At 29.8% G+C, this 24,702-nt stretch overlaps 1 protein-coding gene across 1 annotated transcript; it reads right to left on the bottom strand.

Moving 5' to 3' along the window:
- Window positions 1-2,991: 2,991 nt before the first annotated feature.
- LOC133675323 (probable inactive receptor kinase At1g48480) lies at window positions 2,992-6,278 on the bottom strand. The gene is made up of 2 exons (XM_062096670.1): window positions 4,617-6,278; window positions 2,992-3,910 (listed from the first exon to the last, which is right to left on the bottom strand). The coding sequence occupies exons 1-2, from the start codon at window positions 5,944-5,946 to the stop codon at window positions 3,282-3,284; spliced, it is 1,959 nt and encodes a 652-aa protein (XP_061952654.1). The 5' UTR covers window positions 5,947-6,278; the 3' UTR covers window positions 2,992-3,281.
- Window positions 6,279-24,702: the final 18,424 nt, after the last annotated feature.

The raw sequence follows: 24,702 nt of genomic DNA, 5'->3' as shown, positions 1-24,702 counted from the left end.
ACTATGAGAGATTCTTATATTTTTTAGTATGATTGAATATGATTTTTTCTTTTTTTCTTCCCTGCATCTATCTCTATCACACTATTATTGTAAGTCTTAGTAATCATAGTTTGAGTATCATGAATTTTTTCAAGCATTATCTCCGTCTGAAACCTCACTGAACCCTTCTTCTTTACTGTCGAGGTGTAATCACAGATAACTCTTGCCCACTCATTGGTAAATCATGATTCCAGTTTGACTCTGTGGTTTTCTTTTGACGGGAAAGACACCAGAATTTTCTTTTGATGTGACAAAATGATGCTGATATTTAATTAATGGCTGAGACAGAGGTCATAGGATGTTGAAATCAGTTGTCTTAGAGTTTGTATACTGACATGATGGCTACGTAGCAAGAAATATCAGGCATTAAACTGGTGGGCTCTGCTAGAAACGCCATGGCTGCCACTGTAAATGCAGTGCTGTGTCTTTCTTCCTGCAAACCACTTGAAACGGCCAAGATTCGTGTTCTAAAGGGTTTCTTTACCCAAGAAAAACCTGTCTGTAAGAACAGTTTTCAGGTAAATTAAGCGCATTTTAAAACTCTATAATAACATAATTTAATGCAGTGTAGAAGCCAATAAAACTAAGCCCAAGAAGGATAAAATGTTTTTTTTCCCTCACCAGTTACAACACTAGTTAACTACAGCCTCGAGAAGAGCCAAAGTGAGGTTGCTTTCTCAAGAAAAAGAAAACGAATGCCAAGTTGCATAGGACAACATGACAAGGTACGATTTTTTTTTTTATATATATATATATATATATATATATATGCATCTAAAAAATAGACTTGAAAATTGGATTTTGAAAGATGATTTTTTTTAGAAGGTCAATATTTACAAATGATTAACTTTGTGAAATAACAAAACCTATAAAAGTTGAAGGTTTTTTTTTTTTTTTTTATCATTTGTTTAATCTCAAACAAAGCTCTCAGGATGATAAATGTGGGGTATCGGGTTTTTATTTATTTATTTATTATTGTCGGATCCAATCTAAAGATTAATTAAAAAAAACATTGAATCAACAATTAATATTAAAATGCAACATATGGCTCCTTATTTTTTCTATATGTTGATCCGACAGGGTTTAGTTGAGTTAATAAAATTATTAAAAACTTTACCGGATCGATTATATTTTATTCGGGTTAATATTTAGTTCAATTCAACTAGAAACTCAATTCAAATTAGACTTTAAATCCTGAATTTCACGAATCAACCAACCATAAAAACTATGAGTTTTTTTTTTTTCAATTGCTAGGCTTGTTTGCTCAAGGGTACTTTAGTATTAATATCATTTTTTTTAATTAAAAAATGTGAAACAATTGGTAATTAGTTGTTAAAATATTTCAAAACTAAACAAGCTAAATTTGTGATAGTGGTTGCTTATTTTATTTTTCTCCAAGAAAAAACCTGAAACAATAATTTTATTTTATTTTAGTTTTTATTTTCAAATTGAAAACAAGAATAAAACCCTAAATGAAAAAAAAAAAAAAAAAAACAAGTTTGAGTGTTAATGTCTATTTTCGTACTTGTTGCCTTTATGACTTTTTTTTCTTTTCAAAAAACGGGAGGCCCAATGAAATTTGGATAGCCCTTTTCAGTTTCCAAATACACACTCTAATCACTAAGAAATTTGAACCTGAATCTCCAATCAGAAGCGTTGCTGTGACTTTTAATGAAACGAATGTCAAATATCACCCACCAAGCCGATGCTTTCCCCACCCCCTCTATTCAATTATTAAGAGTATTTTTTTTAATTAATTTATATATGAATCAAGTTTAAGAAAAAAAACTAACTATAAATTTTGAATTTATTTTTTAAAAAATAAAATTACTTCATTGTGTATCAATCCTCTAGAGTAGCAATCTTTTAAAGTAGTATTCGGTTATCATCTCGAAATAAAAAAGAAAAATGATGAGAACAAAGAAGATGTTTCGTATACTTTCCATTTTAAAATGCAATAATAACTTTAAAAGATAAATTTATTTTATATATTATATCTATTTAATTAAATATATTTTTATTTATTTATTTTATATAGAGACACCAATCAAGCGCAAATTATTTTAGTTTGACTTAACATATAACACTTGTGACAAAGATCAGTGAAGTTATGGAGCCAAAGATTCATCTTTTTTAAAATTTTAAAAGATTCATCTTTTCTTTTAAAAATATATATAAAATATTTTGATCAGCTTGCGTGTACCAAAGTAGGTATTTATACCTGAACAGGACTGATGAAACATGACTTGCACCTATTCATGACCATTGGTATTATTAGGTGAGAGAAGGAAACGGAAAACCATAAAAGATGCATATTTTTTTAGCCTCGTCTACATTTGGTTTCTAAAAGGTCCATCTAGCAGTGAATGTTCGACTCATTCTACTTGGAGGAGCGTTCGGTTTTTTTGGTATTATGTGATAAGTTTTTTGTATTCATCTTGCTCGAAGACACCATAGGGCAGTTTCTGAAGAAAGACGAAGAATAGGACAGCACAGCACAAGGCAACGAGACAAACAAATCCCATTTTAGAAAATGGAAGGTCTGTCCATCTACTCCACTTCTTCTTCTTCTTCTTTTGTTTTTCTCACTGCTCGTTTTCTCTAGTAATCTTGTTGATAAGGATTTCTTAGGCCTTGGATGCCTATAAAGTTCAGCAATATCCCATCTCATTATAGGACCACAATATTAGACTGCTCTGCTTTTTACAGCTGACCCTCCTCTATCTATATCCAGCAGTTGGTCCACCATGTGTTAACAGTTAGTTTAAAATATTCTTCAGATGAGGGCCTTGGCAAAGGGGGGTTTACATTACCAAAGAATTAGGGTAAGCATAAAAAGCAAGCTCCATCTAAGAGTGAGAGAGATGAGAGTCACCTGGAGAAACATTAGAAAACCTTTTCGATGTAACCAAAACATGTCGATCTAAACAGATAAAAAAGCTGCATCAAAAGTAAAAGAAAAAGTAAAAGCAAGAATAATAATTACAACCACCACCACCACCATCCACCCATCAAGAGGAAATAGAACAGATATCCACCTCAGTATTTATGGAAAAAAAAAGGAGGAAAAATTAGTACAATGGGGATGAGGGGCAAGAGAAAAAAAAAAAAACATGACAGCTGGCTCCTAATGAAAGATGACCCGATCAAACATATGATTAACACCAGAATAAAAATGATAATTATGGGCATAAACAAAGCAAGGAAGATCCTTCTACAATACATGGTTTGATGTAGCCAGCTCATCGAGATGAGTTATCATCTGCATCATTGCTTGGTTCAGGCTGTGGGCCGTGATGTTCCCGCAGGCTAGACTGACATAGCTCCTCGATCCTCCTTGTTACTGCGGACATTGATGGGCGATTGTCAGGGTATTGGGCGGCACAATCTATTCCAAGCTGCAAGAGCTGAACCATCTCTTCCTCAACATTCTGGTATCTGAGGAGCTCAAGATCAAATACCTCTGAAGTCCATTCCTCACGAACTATAGACTGAACCCATCTGGGAAGGTCCACGCCCTCCTCATTCAAAAGGGCATGGGCGGGGGCCTTCCCGGTCAGCAGCTCCAACAGCAACACACCAAAGCTATATACATCAGCCTTCTGGGAAACCTTGCGAGGGTCAGTTACCTCAGGTGCTCGGTAACCAGCAACTCGGTTAGGAGTTGCTGGAGGACCAACAAGGTGGGCAAGCCCAAAATCAGATACCCGGGCATCATATGATTGAGTAAGAAGGATATTAGATGACTTGATGTTTCCGTGGGAAACATTGGGACCTTGAGAATGTAGGTATTCAATGCCACGGGCAGCTGCAAGGGCAATGCCAGACCTGATTTCCCAGGTCAATGGAGTCCTACCAGCTCCCTTGTTTCCTGTGGTAAAATGTATCAGAAGAAATGATGGGATACGCTACATGAAGCAGAACAAATACACCTCTCTAGGTTAATAGATTGATAGTCAATATATATATATATATATATATATATATATATATATATATATATATATATATATAAGTTCACAGCTGATAATCAATTTTGTTGATCGTTTCCCATTCTTTATCAAACCAAAGCATGTCCAGATTGTTCACCAAGAAAATATAAGAAGGTTACAAACCACAAAATTATTGCTTGCAAACATGACAACTCAATCATCATGAAAAACTAGATCACAGGTAACGTATAGCTAGATAACACCTACTGAAGAGAATAATTGAGACCATCTATTATTGACTGGAAGTAAATTTCAAACAAGAAATGACAAATCGTGTTGACTTCTACTCATTTAACATTACCTACCTGGTTTGCGCAGGAAACAAGCAAATTTAAGCACCGTCCAGACAATTAGGAAGAAAACAGTGTTAGCTATTTTTGACTCAGTTCATCGATATCAGACACACAAAAAAAGATAAATATAATTCTACAAAAAAAAAAATCTTTAGTGATTATCTCCAAAGGCAACGCACCATAGAAATCTCAGCAATCATTCACCAATATGCAAATCCAAAAAGGGAGATCATTATATGAACCAACAAAAAAGAAACAAAAATATCAAAGCCAAAAATTCAGAAATACTCACCATGCAAAAGCGCAGACAAGCTTCCCATTGACATGTAATCATAAACAAGAAGTTTCTCATCTCTGCTATAATAGTAAGCTCTCAATGGGACCAAATTCTCATGATCCATAGCACCCACAGTCTCGATCTTCTCCCTAAATTCTATCTCAGAAATTGTCACATCCCTCAACCTCTTCACAGCCACCACAGTTCCCATCTCCAAAACTGCCTTGTACGCCGTCCCAAACGTACCTTTCCCCAAAACCTCTGCAGAGGCTCTCAACAAATCTTCTAAATCAAACACCCTTGGTGCCTTGCCGAAAAACACCAACTTTTGGGCACCACCACTATTCAAGTCCCCACCTTTACCATTACCCACCATTGCAGCCGCCGCCGCCGCGGCCACAGAATACCCATTTCCATACCCTCCACCATTTTCCGCCTCGACAATTGGCTTATCCCCTTGAATCTCCATCTCTTGTTGTTTAATCGATGCAATGTCAATCGATCTTGACTTATTACTACTCTTCTTTCTACACAAAAACATCAAAATCATAACAATCAGCAGTAACCCCACTAAAGACCCAATCACAATACCTGCAATTGCACCTCCAGACAACTTCTTCCTCTTACCTTGTCCACCACCATTTGGTGTAGTAGGCACCACAATAGCCCCCCCGCTATCTTTACAATCAGGAAGAGGCTTCCCACATAAAGAAGTACCCCCAAAAGAACTAGGTCCAAAACCCTTAAATGTATCAGGTATAGACCCATTTAACAAATTATCACTTACATTAAACTGCTTTAGCTTCTCCAGCTTCAAATCTGGCAATGACCCGGTTAACGAATTATCCTCCAAAAACAAAGTCCGCAGCCTCGTGAAATTGTCAAATCCGGGTGAAATCTCACCGGTGAAATTATTCTCAGCAAGGTTCAACCTCACAAGATCTTTCAACCTAAACAGGAAATCAGGAATCTCTCCAGAGAAAAGATTCCCTTGTAAATAAAGATTCCTTAAACTTTTACAGTTAGCAAGATCTTGAGGAAGGTTTCCAGTAAGTGCATTAAGCCTAAGACTCAAAGTGCGTAATTGTGTCAAGTTTGAGAAGATTCCAAGTGGGATTTCTCCAGTGAGTGCAAAACCAGGAAGCCGGAGAACCGTGACACGATTTTGTTCACATTTGACACCAGTCCATGAACAAGGGCTCTGCAGCGAAACGTTCCAGAGGAGTGTCCGCCCGTGCACGGCAGACCGGAGGCTGAGGAGGGCTGAATGGTCGGGTGAGAGATCTGGTTTCGAATGAGGTAAAGAGATTAGTAACAGAAAAAGGAGGAGAGTTATGGTCTCCATTTTCTGAAAGGCTGGATTTTTGGAAGGAAAAGTCAGGATTTCTGAAGGGAATGTGAAATGGGGGGTGATAAAGTTAGGATTTTTAATGAAAGGAAAGGGAAATGTGTGGGATTGTGTTAGAGATAGTGCAGGTTTTGTTTCATGTTTTTGGGGTGGAAGATAGACAGAACTTGTTTGCAGAGAGATAGGTGGGGTTGGTGTGTGTGTGTGTGAGAGAGAGAGAGAGAGAGAGGTGACAGAGGAAACCCTAGCTCTTTTATGTAGATGGTGAGTGTGAGAGCATTGAAGGGTGTGAAGTGAAGTGATGGTTGTTGTTGCAGGAAAGGTGTTGGGGGTAGTCTAACTGTTTTTATTTTATTTTATTTTATTTTATTTTTTCTCTCCCTGTCTCTGTTTTTGCCTCTTGTTTTTAAAATGGAAAACAAAAGGAGTAGTAATTTACGGGAAAATTTTAATATTTTATTAGTTATTTTTTAAATTTTATTTAAATAAAAACATTATATCCATAAAAAATAAAAAAAATATATTTTTATTTAGGATTTTTCTCTTACTTATATCTATTTTTTAAAAAATAAATTCATGAAATAACTAATATAATATTAATAATTATTCCCTAGACTTTATAAAAATTTTAATTATATTTTAATTAGACTTTATAAAGAATATAATAATAATTTTTTATAAGAAAAAAATCATTAATGCTTTTTTTTTTTTTGGTTCTTGAGAATTTGTGCTTAATTAAGACATTTTTATTTAGAGATGAGAGAGCAGTATCTTACACGCTGAAATCTGTCTGATTACTTGTTTGATAAGAAAGGAAACTAGCACTGCCATTTATGTCAAGACTAGCTGTTGACCCGCGTTGCGGGTGTGTTTTTTTAAAAAAACATAAAAAGTAATATTTATGTAATGTAAATATGTTCCCAAAACAAATTACTATTCGAGTTTTTATTGAGTTAAATAAATTTATTTTATTTTAGTTAGGTGATTTAAAAAAATAGATAATGATAGTAGAACTATGTTTAAAAGAAATAATTACAATAACATGAGAAATTTTTTTTTCAAAATAAAAAAAATGATATAGCTCAATTCACAACTCATTAAAAACAAAAAGATAAAATTAGATTAAAAAAAATTCTAAAAAGACTAGTCCTAGTCAACTCGAGTTAGAATGATAAACTTGTAACCTCTGTAATTAGGGTCGAGTCAATTCAAATTATCCCTTCAATCCCACAACTTAAGTTCTGAAATTAAAATAACTCAATAGAAAAAAATAATGAAAATCACAAAACTTATCTAAAAAAACAAGGTTAACCTGCGTTAACTTTTCAAATATGTTATCCAGGTCATTGGACCAGAAATACCTTATTGGAAAAATCATGAAACTCAATTCTCAATAAGTCAAATATTGACAGATGAAATTGAAAAAAAAATATCTCAATTATACGAAAGAATTCAAAACAAAAAATAACGACAAAAAAATAAATTTTATTTTTGATTGAAGAGTAAAATTGAAAAAAAAATCACAAAGGAATACCAAAAAAATCAAAATAACAATGATCAAAATTGAAATAAGAAATACAAATAATATTTTGATTGAATGGTGAAATTGTAAAGAAAAATTAATTCAACAAAAGGCCAAAGAAAATTTAAAAAATAAGGACTAAATTTTTTAAAAAATATTGCTAATTGGGATTGAATGATGAAAATAAAAACAAGTAAAATTTTTACAAAAAGATCAAGAATAGAAATTAGAAATAAAAAATAAGGATTAAAATTGAAATGCCAACAACAAAGAGGGTCAAGATTCAATTTTTAGGAGAGAAGAAAGAAAAGAATGGAAAAAAAAGAGGCTCATGGACAAAAATTCAATCCATCATTCCCGACACATATGACACCACTAGAAAAATAACGCGATAACGCTTCTAAAGATATCAAGAGGCGACATATAAACCTACTAAATGACACAAATACCTATCATGCATTTGAGAGTGTGCCACACGTGATTATATATTTTTTTATATTTAATCAAATACTAAAATATTCCTTAATTGGTTTAATAATAACAAAAATATCATCGGTAAAATATAAAAAAGCCCCTCGAGAAATATAATCGCACATGAAACTAAAAGTTTTTTTTTTTTATCCTAACCGGAGAAACTGAAGTGGCAACTTTTACGGTGGGCAGCTTATACGGGCTGTTTGTTTATAATGTATTTCAGGCTTTATGATATCAACAAGTGTGTGTGAAATCTACTTTATGGTCATAATTAATTAATTAATTAATTAATTAGAGAGACAACGTAGTTAATTGCTTTAATTAGTTTAACAGCAATTAAAAAGGGCACGCTTATGGCTTTAATATCGCCATAAAGTTTGTTCATTCATTCCAACTCCTTCTGAAAAGTTAATGATAAAATATCCCTTCCAAGACAGTGTCAGTTCACTTAACACCATGCCCTGTCTTTTTTGGTGTTCTAAAAAACAAAATTTTTTTTTATTTAAGTATTGATTAGTCTTGCTAGAGATTTATAACGGCTCATCTTAATAAGTATATTTTTTAAAAATTAAATTTTTATTTTTATTTTTATTTTTATAAAAATATAATAATATCTTAACTGTTAGATCAACACATCATTAATTTTTTTAAAAAAATAACAAGTAAATAGATTGGAGAATTTGTGTCTCTGAGGATTTATTTGCACAAATTGTATTTAAATTTGTATTCTTTCGATTCATAAATTGTTCTCGTTGCCTCTGGACTTTATTAAATATATCTATATTAATTACATTGATCCTCGTTACTCTATATATTTCTGTTTATGAAACTGTAAGTCGACAGTTTTAAAACCAAGGTCTTATGTACTTCAAACAAATAAGACTCCACGACTTTCATTTAATTTTTGTCAATAATATATATATATATATATATATATATATATATATATATATATATATATATATATATATATATAATCGAAGCCAATCCAAGAAAACATGGGGGTTCTCACAGGCAATAGAAAGAGCTTTCCGATGCCATTAACGTAACAGTTGGTTATTTTCCCCAGATATAGGATATCTGAGGGATGTCAATAAAGATAAAAATATATCTGATTGAAAAAACAAAAAAAAATAAAAAAAATATGTTTTTAAAATAAGTTTAAAGTGATTTTTTTATATTTTTAAAATATAAGGTATAAAAAAAACATATCTCCTGAAGCAATATTTTTTATTTTTAAAATATCTTTGTAAAAAAAATTTAATTCTAAAATTGTTCAATTATAACATGTAAGGATTAAAATAGTTATTATCATAATTTTAAAATCCTACTTGACTTGGGCAAAATCTAGGTCACTAGTCAAGACCCGAATCACTAGTCAAGGCTTGAGTTGATAGAAGGGTTGACTCGAGTCAACATAAAAGTAAAAATGGTTATTGTCATGGTTTTAAATCCATGATCGATTAAGGGTAAGACCCGGTGTAACAACCTCAAATATAATCACAAATTATAATAAATATATTTGTAGTTATATATATAATCAAACTTTTGATAGAATCTTCTTTGTATCTTTTTATATTAAGTTATCGACACAACATTTCTCAACCTGTAAACATTAATCACAATAATCATCTTCTCATCTGGACCTTTAAAACTGAACCATAATATCAAATTCTCCTTTCCATATTCTATAGAACTATTATTTAAAGCTAATTAATTCATGGCTTACATCAAATTCTTTCATAGGTAATTATATTTAAAATATATATACAACCAACTATAATTCAACTTAATAATAGCAACATCTTAAATTACATACATCATATATAAGTAATTAAGTTAAATATTACAATTCTTAAACACAAAAATATATTACAATAAAATATTTTTTCTTCCAATAACATCAATTACTTAACAAAATTATCTATCCATTCATCTACTTTCCAGTTCGAGGATGTTGCATGCCTAAAAACATAATCATATTAAGTATGATTAAAATTGTACATTATAGTAAACAAATAAGTAAGCACTAATTGTTCATGTGCATTAATGTAATTCCCGTATCATTAAATGTAATATCTTATCTTTAGTAATTCAATGATTTCATCAATTCTTAATACGATTTCTGAATAGAAATAAATTTATAAAAATACCAAGAGTGTTTCTAACAAACCCATATATTTAGCTTCAATTTAAATCAATTAATTCTATAATTATCCATAACACCGAGTATTCATCTCATTAACCAAGGAGTTAATTCTCTTAACTTACCCATTCGTTAGGACATTATTTCCCTTAACCAAGAAATCATCATCTTCATGCACTCATTTATCAAGGCATAATTTTTATTAACCATGAAATAATCTTTTGAACTTGCTCATTCAACAGCTTATTATTTCTATTAACCAAGAAATAATCATTTAAACTCGTTCATTTAACAGGGCATTGAACTACCTCTTTATTTCATAACTTTACACTAAAATTATCATCTAAGAAAATTCTTTCTACAATCATTTGAAATAAACTATTAAATTACTTCAAAGTGTTCAACACATACCTGGTATACCTGGTGCTTATGTACATAAAGATGTCTTTTTTTTGCTGACTAGATCATGTAGTCTCCTATGTACCAACACAATTTACCATGTCATTGCTTATTCATTCGAATCAGTACAATTATAATACTAATTATATATTTATTGATTAAATTCAACATCCTTAAATAAGTTTGATTAAACTTTTAAATCAAGGAGGATAAAATCCCCTTTTTAATTTTTTTTTATCGATATAAGTCCATGAACAAATGATTTACTTAATTCGTGTAAAACCACTCTCTTATATTAACGAAGTCCAAATCAAAACCTTTTTTTTCTGTGTATCATGGCCGAACTTCAATAAGAAAATAAGGTGAGAATTTTTCTCCCCTTTTAAAAAAATCATTATTCAATTAATCTATCAATATCAATTATCTACAATATGGTAAGATTTCTAAACAAAATTTATCAAAACTCAATTGTCCTAATTTTCTTCTTCTTAGCTAAAATTCACTTAAAAGAAGAAAGTGAGGATTTTTCTTCTCTCTTTAAAAAAATCCTTACTCGTTTCATCTATTAACATTTATAAACCTATATTTTTCCATAATTTCCAAACAATTGCTTTAAAACCTTAAATTTCTTAAATCTTTTTTTTTTTTTTGCCAAAACCTCTAATAAAAAAGGGGAAAAGGATTTTGTTTCTTCTATTTAAAATTAAACGGTTATCCAATCATTACTCTTGCTTTCTAACATGATTCAATCATAATTCGCATTATTCTTCTAATTAATGTCATAAACCCACAATTTCACATATTCATAATAATTCAACGTTTATCAAAACATAAAATTAGAAAAATTAATCACTTGAAGCATGTTCTTTACCTTACTTTGATAAGGATTTAAGGAAAGAATAAAAAGAAAATCAAGTTTTCTTCACCTTTCTCTTCTAACCCTAGCTTGAATTTCTTCTTCCAAAACACTCATAACACTAAAATCACCCCTCTTAATTTGTCTAACTAAGTTAATTACTCCAATTACACAATTTTATTTATAAAATCAACAAGAATTCAAGTAGAAAAATTACATAAATCTTCTCCTTCTCTTAATTTAAAACCATTGGCCAAGAGAGAGAAAATGAGGAATTTATAGTCTAATTTTTCTTGTATTTACACATTGGCCCTCATTATGTTCTATTTCTATTTTTGTCCCATAATTCTTCTTTTTACTTAATTGACACCATAACACTTTATCTTTTATTCTATTATATCCCTTCACAATACTTGAAATTCTTTTATTTAATCTATTTAGTATTTTATTTATTTTGTTTGTATTATAATTTATCGAGTTTTCACACCCAGACCACGAGTGAGTTTGATTATTAACCTGATTCAATGTAAGAACAAAAATGATTATTATCATAGTTTTAAAACCAGACTTGAGGGTCAACCCCAGGTAAAGCTCGAGTCATGTGTTTGGAGGGTTAAGATAAAAGTAAAAATAGTTATTATTATAGTTTTAAAAATTGATTCGGAGGTCAACTTGGGCAAGGCTTAGGTCACGAATCAAAAAGGTCAACCTGACTTGACCAAAGTCACTGTAAGGATAAAGTTGTTATTATCATAGTCTTAAAACCCGATTCAGGGGTTAATCGGGGCAAAACCAATGTCATGGGTCGGAAGGGTTAGCACAGGTTGACTCAAGTTGACGTACAAATAAAAACAGTTATTATCATAGTTTTAAAGCTAGACTTAGGAGTCCATCCGATGTAAGTTTTAGGTCACGGGTCGAAACGGTAAACTCAATTGACCTAAAAAAAGTTAAAAATAATCAAAACAATCTTTTTTTGACCAAAATTATTTTTCAAAAAAGTCAATGAATTTTTTACTCGCGTTTTATCTCTGGTTGACATGAGTTTTTGATAAGGTCAAGTTGAGTCAATCCTTCCTCTATTTTTTTTTAAACTCAGATCAATTCAAGCTTGAGTTCGACCCGATTTCGGGTCAACCTGCCAAGTCAATCCTTGTTTTATAACTAGGGTTATTATAATATTATTAATTTTAACACTCAATATAAACTAATATAAGAAAAAAATATCTGATTATTTTTTAAAATATATAAGATTGACAACAATATATATTAAGGGTAAAATAAACTTTTTTATTTTTTATTATGTCTTGTATACCACTACAAAACATGATATAGAGACAATCACTTTGTCTTATATACCACTACTAAACACAATTATGTCTCTGTCTTCTTTTCTGTCTAGTCTTCTTTGTCTCCACTATTTCAGTCTTTTCTGTCTTAAGATAATAATCAAACGATACCCTAAAGCTTATAAAAGGAAGATTTTTATATGAAGAATAAACTAATAAAATAAAAATTTAAAGAAGTAAATAATCAAAACAACCTTGTTTGACCACAATTATTTTTCAAAAAAAGTCAATGGATTTCTAACCCATATTTTATATCGGGTTGACCTGAGTTTTTGATCGGGTCAAGTTGATTCAATCCCTCCTCTATTTTTTCTTGAACTTAGACTAGTTCAGGCCCGGGTTCGACCCAGTTTCGGGTCAACCTACCAAGCCAATCCTTGTTTTATAACTAGGGTTATTATAATATTATTAATTTTAACACTCAATATAAACTAAAGTAAGAAAAAAATAATATCTCATTATTTTTTAAAATTTATAAGTTTGACAACAATATATATTAAGGGTAAAATAAACTTTTTTATATTTTATTATGTCTTGTACACCACTACCAAACATGATACAGAGACAATCACTTTGTGTTGTTTACCACTACCAAACATAATTATGTCTCTGTCTTCTTTTCTGTCTAGTCTTTTATGTCCTCATTATTTCAGTATCTTCTATTTTGTGACAATAATCAAACGTTACCCTAAAGTTTATAAAAGGAAGATTTTTACATGAAGAATAAAATAATAAAATAAAAATTTAGAGAAGTAAATATTTCTCAGCTTGAAAATAAATTATAATGTAAGGGAGAAGGAGCTAGTGTGCTCTTTCACTCCAGCAACCTATTGGTATGAAGAATTTTCCTCTTGCTATACATGTATCTTCACATCAATGAATAAAACTTTTTGAAAAAACCTATCATGCATCATAACAAACATATAAAAAGTGTTCGTGCCATATTAAAGAAAAAGTATTGGGCTAAAAAGCCAGCTTGTCTAGGCCAAGCCTAACGAGTAAAGGCAATAGCTAATTTAGGCTAGGGCCATACAAGTTGGGTGCTCTCTTAAGCACAACCCAGGTCAGTGCGGGAATAACCCGACCCCATTTATTTTTATACATATTTTTCTTATTGACTAAAGTTTTTTACATTATATTCTTTGAGTATTCACTACTCATAATAAATCTTATTACACAATTCAATTAATAAAATATTTAAACCCACACTTTTTATTGGACAAATAACACAACCGATCAAACATTGTTTTCTAAACTAATGAAGCTCACTCTCTTATTCCATAAGGTAAAGATCTTTTTAGCATAGCCACTTTGTAGGGTAAGCTACAAATAGCCTTGTCACCTCTAAGTCTGACCTTCATCTTGGGAAAGGTAAGTCATGAAACAAGTTTTTATAAAGATTAAATGCCAGCGAGATGTTATGACTATCATCTCTCGGCCACACATAACAAATCACCTCTTTTATCTTCTAAAGATTTTTTTTACCTACTTATCTTTTAAAAAAAACTCAAAACTAACTTAAGCATCAGAGAGTTGTTTTGCATCTAACACCAACACAATCCACACTAGTGCACCCTAGTTTGTTGTTAGCTATGAAAAAACATAAAGAGATTCATTGAAGTTTTTCATCAACTTTGTCAGTGGTGCTGTTTGTATTTTTCGATCCAAACTTTTTCCCATTCCTTTTATTACTTAAGATTTTTAACGGTTGATAACACAGAACACTAGGTGGAAGAATTACATAGCTTTCACCATCTTTATCAACTCTGATCGACTTCCAACAATTTGCTCAGCATATAAGAGCACTTAGAGAAGCTATTTTGGCTACCTAACAACAACTCGAGGCTTTTCGCATCCATCCACCACTGATTGTTCAACAACCTTTTCTTTCAACACCTTTTGTGCACAGACAACTCTATTTTTATAAAAGAAACTAGGTAAAACAAAGTGAAAGAAAGCAGGCACAACACCCATATCATTTCGATGAGTAACCATAATAAGCATTCTCATATGAGTTCACCAAAATTATAGATAAAAAAGCAAGGTCATAGGCCATGACTCTCACTAATAACCCTGTTCTCCATGAAAATCTCATTCTAATAGTTCAGAGCTAAAAAAAGCCACACAGAAACAAGGATAAAAAATGATAGAAATGTTCCATGATATATAAGAGACTCTCTATTATGTTAAAAAATGTTGACAACACATTTCTCAAAGATTTTATAGTTACAAAGATGAATTTGAAGAACTACAATGACCTATTTGATCTTAGAGAACATATCCAAAATGTTAAAAGTAGTCTTGAATTGGTGATCTAAGATACCAACACCATGAGTGAAATTCTCTCCACTAGTTTTTATGGGTTAGATAGAGTTTAGAATCATAGTTTATAACCAAACACTATAATTAACTTTGCTGATCTGTGTCATAAGCTAATTACTCACTTTAGTACAAATATACATGTAAAGAAGAGCTCCACAAAACTTTTCACCATCACCTAATAAGAAAAAAAAAAGTAATAAAGCCTACCTAAAAAGAAAAAAAAAGTAATAAAGCCTACCTAAAAAGATTTAATGAAGAGATGTTAAAAGTGGAAAACTTGCTAGAACCTATGATGATATAAGCTCTTATTAGAAATATGTATAATTGCTATCTTTGGAAGAGACTATATGATCTACCTGAAATGATTATTCTCAATGTAAAGCAAATTATAAAGAATTACATTCGTATGGTGGAAGTAAGTATGGCTAAACAGGGGTATCCATGTTTTTATCGATGAAATGAGGAATCTTCAAAGCATGATAGGTGTCCCCTTGTGATACACAGACATTCAAAAGTAATCCCAAGCGTCTCGTACATATTAGGTTGGTGTATCCAAAGTTGATGATGACCCCATTAAATGCTAACAGGGTAGAGATAATTACTACAATCAAAGGAAAAAAATTAAATATTATATTCATCGCTAATAAAAGGGGATACAAGAAAGAAAAATCCAAAGAAGTATTGCTTAATTCCAAATTATGAAATGCTACCAAGAGCATGTTTAAGATTGTGATAGAGGTTGTTTTTCAAAGTCTTTTTCGCTTGGAAATGCATCAAAATATATTTCTTAAAAATTTTATTTTTAACATCAGCATATCAAAATGATCGAAGAACACAAAAGAAAAAATTATTTTGAAAGCTAAAAAAATATTCAAAAAATTAAAAGCGCGGTCCAACAACAAAAACAAGCACTGCCTACGTCAGCTTCTCTCTATCTGCTTTCAATCTCATGACCTAGCAGTGTTATTACACATTCCAATAAAATATAAGAGTTATTGACTTTCTTCTCTCCACTTATAAAAATAAAAGAAAAGAGAAGATAACATGGTACTTTGTTGCTCATATAAATAATGAAACACCTTAATTTTGTTTTTATTTTTTAATTTTTTTTTAATCCTACCTTTTAAATTTTTTTTCTTCCATTTCTAACCTTCAATATTTTATTGATTTTATATTGTTCATTTTTGTTTTTTTATGAGGTTATCACAGTCTAAAACAAATATCTCGGTATTTAATTGACATTTCATTTTTGCAAGCGTCTATTTTTTTTATCATATTATTAAATAAAAAATAGTTTAAAACAAACTTCTTAAATCCAATAGAGTCTATAATCCAGGTCACGAGTTTTACAAGTTAAGCTGCAAAGTTGGAGTCGATCCAATATGTCGTTGCTTCAATATTATATATAAAAAATATCATCTTGAAATTTGTTTTATAGTCAAACCATGCTTTTACCGGTCAACCAGATTATCTTTGGACACATGAAGTCAACTAGCCATGTAGAGTCAACTCATATGAGGGTTAATTTTAAACTCGGGTTAAGTGATAAATCGAGTCAAAAGTTTCAAGGTTGATCCGTTGGTCCGATTTAATAACAATATCAAATAGTTTTTTTTAATCAATCTTTCATTTTGCTTTCCCGATTGAATTGGAAGAGGTTTTAATTGATAAAAAAAAGAATCTACTTCAACCGATATGCCCTTCTTTGCTTGCTATTTTTTTATTTATCAATTTCATCATTTAACATTCAGCTAATTCTGAATTAGTATTCATAATTTGTTTTGATTTTCTTAATATGAGGTTATTATAGTCTCAAACAAACATCTTAGCATTTGGTTTATGCTTAATTTTATAAGTGTTTGTTTTTGTTATCATATCATTAAGTAAAAAATAATTTTAAAAAATAAAGTTTTTAAATCCAATAGAGTCCATAATCTAGGTAGTGAGTTTGATGGGTTAAGTCGCAAAGTCAAGTCGATCTAATATGTCACGTCTCAATATTTTTTTAAAAATAGCGTTTTGATTTTTTTAAAAAATCAAACCATGTTTTCTACTTGTTGATCAGGTTATTTTTGAATTTATCAAGTTAATTAGATTATATAATGATAACTTTTATATAGTTAATTTTAAACCAAAATTATGCAAGGAGTGAGGTCGAGAAAATTAAATATTAACATTTTAGATTAAATTTAATAATAATTATAAATAGTTTATTGGAGCACAATTTTATTTTTAGGTTTAAATTTTTTTATTCAAATCATAACGTAACGTGTACAAAAGAAAAGGCATTATCATAATTAATTAGATGTATGGTTTACTTCAAATGTAAAAATAAATAAATAAATAAAACAACACCTAGTGAGTAAGAATCTCTAAATCTTCATTTTCATTCGTACGAATCTACAATATTTTGGTGGCGGGCCTTATAATTGGACAAGGACGTTTTATTGCATGAGCATGTTACCTTGTACATGGAGGCATGGCGTGCGTGATTGGGCATCATGATTGTCGCATTAATTGGGGATAATAATTTAATTTGAATTTGATTTAAATTAATTGAATATATAAGTTATTTATGAATGATTATTTTACTATATGACTAATTCAATAAATTAGGTATAAATATTATCTACTTCAATTATATATATATTGGATTAGATTTTATATTGAACCATAAATAGTGTTTCAGTAATAGATTTTATATTTAAAACTCGAATGATAAAATATAAATATTTAAATTTTTTTTATTTAATAAATGATAAATAAAAAATAAATATCTAAAATTCTTATTTTAGTAATAAATATCCAAATCTCAATGTATGGTGCATAAATATCTAAATTTATTTTTCAACTGTTAATAAATAAAATATAGATATAATAGAAACTTAATATATGGGTATCAAACTTAAAAACCTGAAAAGCAAAAAAAAATTAAAATAAAATCGAAAAACCCTAGTTTGGCAAGTGGCGGGTAGGGACGCATGATAAAGACAGGTCCTCCCTCACTCTCACGAGCATGCCTGCTTTTGAAAACAAATATTAAAACAACAATATCCTAATTACAGAGGCAATGACAGACTATGAGAGGCATCTTCCCATGGATCTTGACATTTTATCCACCATTCTTATTCACATTTCCTCCCTTCGAATCATCAAAATCGTCCAAAGTTTCACTTTCATCTCTCTTTTTATATATATTTATTTGGTTGAGAAATAAATTACACTTTTCTTTGTGTTGGATATTTTCTATAATTACGAGATATAAATATTTGTTTACTAGAACATATGCATGAAAAATTGAGAATTTTTAATATTCACTTGCAGAAAATTCAGTCACTATAATTTTTTTTTATTTGATTTCTTGCAATTCTTAGTATAATTTTGTAATGATGTTAAATAAAATACCATAGCATAAAAAATCACAACGTCTTTTATTTGATTGGTTTTCAATTTTCATTTATATGTGTGCTTAATAGATCCCAAGTTTAGTTAAATCCCTCTTCATAAGGAATTAAAGAGAACTTAATCCGAATTTTACAGGCACTAATTAGGGTTGTAAAAACATACAATCACACTATAGGTCTATTTATTCATTAATATGGTATGTGTTTCATTCATATCCTTGAATGATGGATTAATTGAGAATTAAATTTTATAATTTATTTTGATTTACATTCTATTAAATTATCTCAATCTCGTAATCTAGGTTTAACATGTTAACTTGAATTGACTCGGGTTTTTTTCTTATCCGTTTTAATTGTTTTTTTTTAAATAATTCTTCAACACAAAGTTAACTTAGAATTTAGCTTCAATATGTTTTTTTGATTTGTTTTATATTAAATTGTCATGGTCTCATGTATCAGGTCGTAGATTTTACATGTTGACATTGATTAATTCGATTCAATTTAATATATTATTGTCTTAATATTTATTTCAAATTCTTTTTAAAAATTGATTCAATTAGTACATAACGTAGTGTAACATGGATAAATGATTGAATAATATATCTATTCAAGAAGCATCTTTTAACCAATTTATTATGATTGGGAAAGGTATCAAGTATAATTGTATGTCTCTAGGGCAATGCTTAAAGGCTAAATTGATATGATAAATATATCACTAAGGTGTGGGTCAATGCATATAATTCTAATTTACAAGAGCATGCAAATTGATGCCAGCAGCAGCAGCAGCTGCATAACAGGGATAAGTAATAAAATTTACAATACTTCTACGAGTCCCCCAAAATCGGACAACAGCATTTAATGCCCGCCTTTATTTAATTTTGATCCTAATTTTTTAAAGATATTTATAAGTATATCATAGTTATAAGACATAGTTATAAGACATGGTCCAGACTTGTGAAAATATTTTCTTCAGTTCATGGTTGTCCTCACTTATAAAATTCTTATAAATGATATCTCTCGTCTTTATATGAAGATAAAAAACCATATTTTTATATTATGATATTCTGAATTAACAAAATAGTATTTTTCCGAGATAACATATTTTGACTTTGTTATTTATTTCCCAATACTTGCAACAACTTTAACTTTTCAACCAAAAAATAACATTACATAATTTTTTTTTATCGTTAGTACCTTCGAGTGGCTTAAGGAATTTGATATTAGGAATGTTTGTTGCCTAAAAACAATCCATGTATTGTGTACACTACCCTTCTATCTATCTCAAACAAAATTGAATTGCATGTCAAAGCTATATGCATCCATTATATTTTGCGTCGGTATATCTTTTCTGATGATAAATGATATTTGATTTTCTGCATTTACATATACCGCACGTGTGTGCCATTGATAACTCTTACACAATTCTACATGAAAAATCATAAGCAGGAACCATTAGTGTTATGAGTTTAAACTCTAACATTAGCAAAATAATTAATCCAGAGCTATATTGATTAAAAAGTACATTATCGTTACCTTGAAATAAGGCTACTATCCTGGATTGTTTTTTATTTGCATGACGTATTTAAAAATTCTGGATCTTTTGGTTTTATAACATTTATTACAAGTGAACATACTATTCTAAAAACTTCATTAAAATATTTGCTGACATTTTCTCCCGAGTGTTGAAATCTCCTCTGAACTTCTCTACATCTAATACTAATGTATACAAAAACATTCTGGCCTTCTAAAAAAACACTCATCCTTTTATTTGAAGTATCTAATGTTTTTTGTTTGGAAATACATCAAAATAATATATATTTTTATTTTTAAAAAAATATTTTTGATATTAGTACATTAAAATGATCTGAAAACACCAAAAAATTATTAATTTGAAAAAAAAAAAAATAAATTATTTTTTTAAAATATTTTTGAAAAGCAAAAACAAACAACCCGAACCTTAAAAAGAATAATATAATAACTGATGAAAGATATTTGTTAAAGCTAGATCTTAGTTTATTGGTGGGTCCCACTTATAAAACCATTTTCGATTCAAATTAAACATAAAAGCCACCTTAAAAATAAATAAACAAACCAACAAATAGGCTATTAATGTTTATAAGTGGTTGAGGTGTGATGATTAATTATCTAATTATCTCAAAACTTAGGTTGAGAATTGCCATAAGAAAAAAAAAACCACTTAATATATTTTGATACTTCGTATATTTAATAGTATGGAAAGTAAAAGAAACTCTAATAAAAAAACCATGTTAATATAACTTCAAAGGTTCAAATTATAAAGGAATAAAGTTCGATGGTAAAGAAAAAGAAAAAAAGCGCGCATCTAAGTTTAGATGCAAAGTGATTGTCACTTCTATTTTTCCTCTTTTTTTTTTTTTAAGTTTATAGTATAGTATAATATAATATAACTCAAGATTTAATGTTTATTATAAGTAAATATGATATGTAATGATCTTATATAGGATAAATTATCTAATTATCTCCAAACCTAGGTGGAGAATTGACATGAGAAAAAAATTGGATATATTATTTCCAAAAGAATTAACTCTACTTAGTTCATTAGGAAGAATTTGTTTCTAAGATCGGGTGATTGATCTCATGTTCTATCCCAAATTGCGAAAGAAAAGAGAATCCCTTTTTCTCTGATATTCCCGACATGTTCAAATCACATGGTTAGAGATAATTAGGCCCACTTAGATTTTCCCCATTTTTTTTTTTTAATTTTGAAAACTAATCATACTTTCAAGGCATCATCATCATCAATTGCTGGACAGAATTTTAAAGAGGCCAGGCTGTTTGGCCATGCACTAGCAGATCGATGTAGGTCCGTCTAAAAGCCAGTTTTCTTCCCTCTCAAAACTCATAAATACAAGGAGATTTCTTTTTAAAGAACAAGAGGAGACAAGAAAAATCTTCTCTTTGGAATCCAAGAGAAAGTTTCCTAGCTTCTCCAAGTCTAAAACTCAATAAAAAAACAACCAGAATGGAATCCAAGATTTCCCTTTATTTTCTCTTTGGATTCGGAATTGTGGGATCCAAAATATATACGAGAAAACCCTGTTTGGTTTTGTGTTTCGAATAAGAGTTGAAAGAATTTTAAATTTTGATTTTACTTAAAATTAATTTGTTTTTATATTTTTAAATTATTTTAATGTATAGATATTAAAAATAATTTTTTTTAAATAATTGTTATTACATTCACAAACACCCTCCAAATAAAATATATATACACTTTGGGTGATTTTTTAAGACACTTTTTCAAAAGGCATGCAATTTAGGTTTCAGCCCCATACTCATTACGAAGACACTTTATTAGCTGTAACATGCTGATTATGGTTGGAAAGCCACTCCTTGTTGTGTTTCCATTGTCGGTTCCAACCTCATTGTATCACACGCTAAGAAATAATGCTTAGATGGGCTATTTTAGGGCAAATTCTCTTAATCATGTACCATATGATTCGTGAATATCTTTAATTATCGGAAAAATAAAATAAAGTCGCATCACAATAATTTCATATCAAAGTACACATGAAAAACATAGAATATATAAGGGATTATATATGAGAAATATTGTGAATGAATGCTATAAAACTCTAATGTTTCAACAATAGGAGTTGTGAAGGTTAAATATTGGATGTACCTTTTCTTTTTAAAATAAATAAATTGAATTCGCTAAAGAAATTAATGATTTCTTACCACTTGCTTAATAGTTTATGTGATACATATATAAAATCCACTTTTCTACATGAAGAAAAATAACAATTTCATTATTCATATTTAAAAATATATTTTGGGTTCTTGCACTATGTTTAGATAAAATAAAATTATGATAGTCATAACTTTTATTTCAAAAAGTATTTAATAATCTTAACATATAGTTTTTCTAGTAATATATTAAACTTCCTAAATCTGAATTGACCATGTAAGAGTGAGTTGTACTGTTCATACGTGCAAAAAGATCCTAATGACAAGAGATTAAAAAACGCTATAAATTAAAAAAAAAAAACCAAAGCTCATATGATTTAAAACTATCAAGAAAAAAAGAGAGCGATTGTAGCTGGTGAAAGGCGTTGGCTGTAACCATCAACTACTTCATGAAGGCTGGATTTTTTAGGGTTTTTCTTCTTCTTCTTTGAGATAAAGAGAGAAGTCAAGTGATATGTAAAACTCCACACTAGTTAATTAGTAAAATCACTCATTTAAAGAAATCTCATCACAATATATATATATATATATATATATATAAAAGTAAGTTTAAAACATCTTCAAGAATGACATTTAATGTAAAAAAATTGGAGAAGTGCATTAATATGAGGATAATTTAGGATGCAAAAGTAGCTAGATTCATGGTCACTAATTAATTCTCCGCTTGTAATTGATTGATTTCTATGGTTAACGTGTGCAGTTCAAGTTCATGTGCAAAAACCTCCACAAAAATAGAAAAAAAAAAAAAAGTAAAAAGAAAAGCAAAGGTCATCCTGAAATCAAGCTTTGGCATTAATGACGTGAGAGTATATGAAAACACGATTATTATTTTTTAAAAATTTCACTAATTTTATTTTTATTTAAAATGTTTTTAGATTATTTTGATTGGTTAATGTAAAAAATAATTTTTAAAAAATAAAAAATATATTATTTTAATTTATTGAAAAAAAATACTTTAAACCATAATAATTACGCACCGAAACACTTTCCCACACCATTTTCCAAATCTCTTATATATATATATAAAAAAAAAACACAAGACAAAAATACGAAGGAGACCGCACGTAATTCAGTGGCCAACCTCCAACCGACTGTCATATCTTACACCCTCTCGTTCCTTCGATGGTTGATGGGATATATCTAATGCAAGAAAACAAAGGATTATATAGCTATGGTGGTTTAGACTTCGTTCAGAAACTTTGCATGTACGTTTTAGGTTTATTGATAAAACTTCTGCCGGTGGTATTAGGCAAGGCCTAGGTAGGATATTCTTGAATCATCCCTGAGATTGACTCGTATGGCATGCTAAATCCTTGTTCCTCTGCTCTACCTATACGCATTAGGTAGCCATAAAAACCAGTTCTGCTGGCTACAAGATAACTTGACCCGTATGGCATGCTAAATCCTTGTTCCTCTGCTCTACCTATACGCATTAGGTAGCCATAAAAACCAGTTCTGCTGGCTACAAGATAACTTGACCCGTATGGCATGCTAAATCCTTGTTCTTCTGCTCTACCTATACGCATTAGGTAGCCATAAAAACCAGTGCTGGCTACAAGATAACTTGCACATCAGAAGAACGCAGAAGAAAGAAAGAAAGAAAAAATCCAGAATCATGAGTTGCGTAGGAGCCCGAAAGAGACTCCATAAAAGTTTGAAAAGTGTGTGTGTGTGCAGTGTTGAAAGTCTTTTCTGGGTTGTGCTGGACTTCACAAAATAATTTGATGTCGCTATTGTTGAACAATATTGGCCGCAGATACGACCGACACATGCAAGATATGATATAATTCAAGGTTCGAGTACGTTTGGCATGAATGCATTAATTTCAAGGAGGATTACCCTACAACATAAAAAAAAAACTAGGATATGAACGGTGGAGGCTTTTTTAAACTTTTCTTTTTTAAAAAAAAATCAGTCCTTTTTTTACTTTTATTTTTTTTCTTAATTTTATTTCCTTCCAACTTTTTTTTTTTAATAGTAATCATATTGCATTTGAATTGGATGAGTAAATTGCATCTTATCAAGACAACTTTTATATAATTTAATTTTAAATCCGAGTTAGGTAAAGAATTGGATCCAAAGTTTTTTTTTCATGTTAATTTTATTATTTTTTTCTTAATTTTATCCTTAGATTTTTTTTATTGATCGATCGGGTTATCATTAGACCAATAAAATTAATTAGGTCATGTCAGAACAACTCCTAAATAGTTTAATCTTAAACTCAGGATTGACAATAAATCAAATTAAAAGATTTCAAGGTTAACTTCCCGGACATGTTTAATAATAATACAAAATAATTCTTTATGAATATATTTTTTATTAGGTCTAAAATAATTGTCAAGTAACGGAATTTGTTAACCATTACCTCATTCTTTTTTTTTAAAAAAAAAAACCCTAAATGTACTAAAACATTACAATTAACTAGTTAAAATTAGTTCTAATAGAAAGAGGAATTTTTGCAGCAATGCAGAATTAGAACTTACAGCAGCTTGTTATAAGAATTTAAGGAAAGAAGAAGAAGGGGGCAATGAATTTTGATTGGGCCTTTCTCTGGGTGG

The sequence above is a fragment of the Populus nigra genome, chromosome 16 (genome assembly GCF_951802175.1).
Source record: "Populus nigra chromosome 16, ddPopNigr1.1, whole genome shotgun sequence".
In the NCBI taxonomy this organism is placed as follows: Eukaryota; Viridiplantae; Streptophyta; class Magnoliopsida; order Malpighiales; family Salicaceae; genus Populus; species Populus nigra.
Note: the sequence above shows the minus strand (reverse complement) of the source record. Positions and strands in the feature narration are given on the sequence as shown.

Coding starts and splice junctions, on each gene's coding strand:
- LOC133675323 (XM_062096670.1), bottom strand. CDS start 5,946: ATGGAGACCATAACTCTCCTCCTTTTTCTGTTACTAATCTCTTTACCT. Junction 3,911..4,616: donor CTTGTCTGCGCTTTTGCATG/GTGAGTATTTCT, acceptor ATTTTACCACAG/GAAACAAGGGAGCTGGTAGG.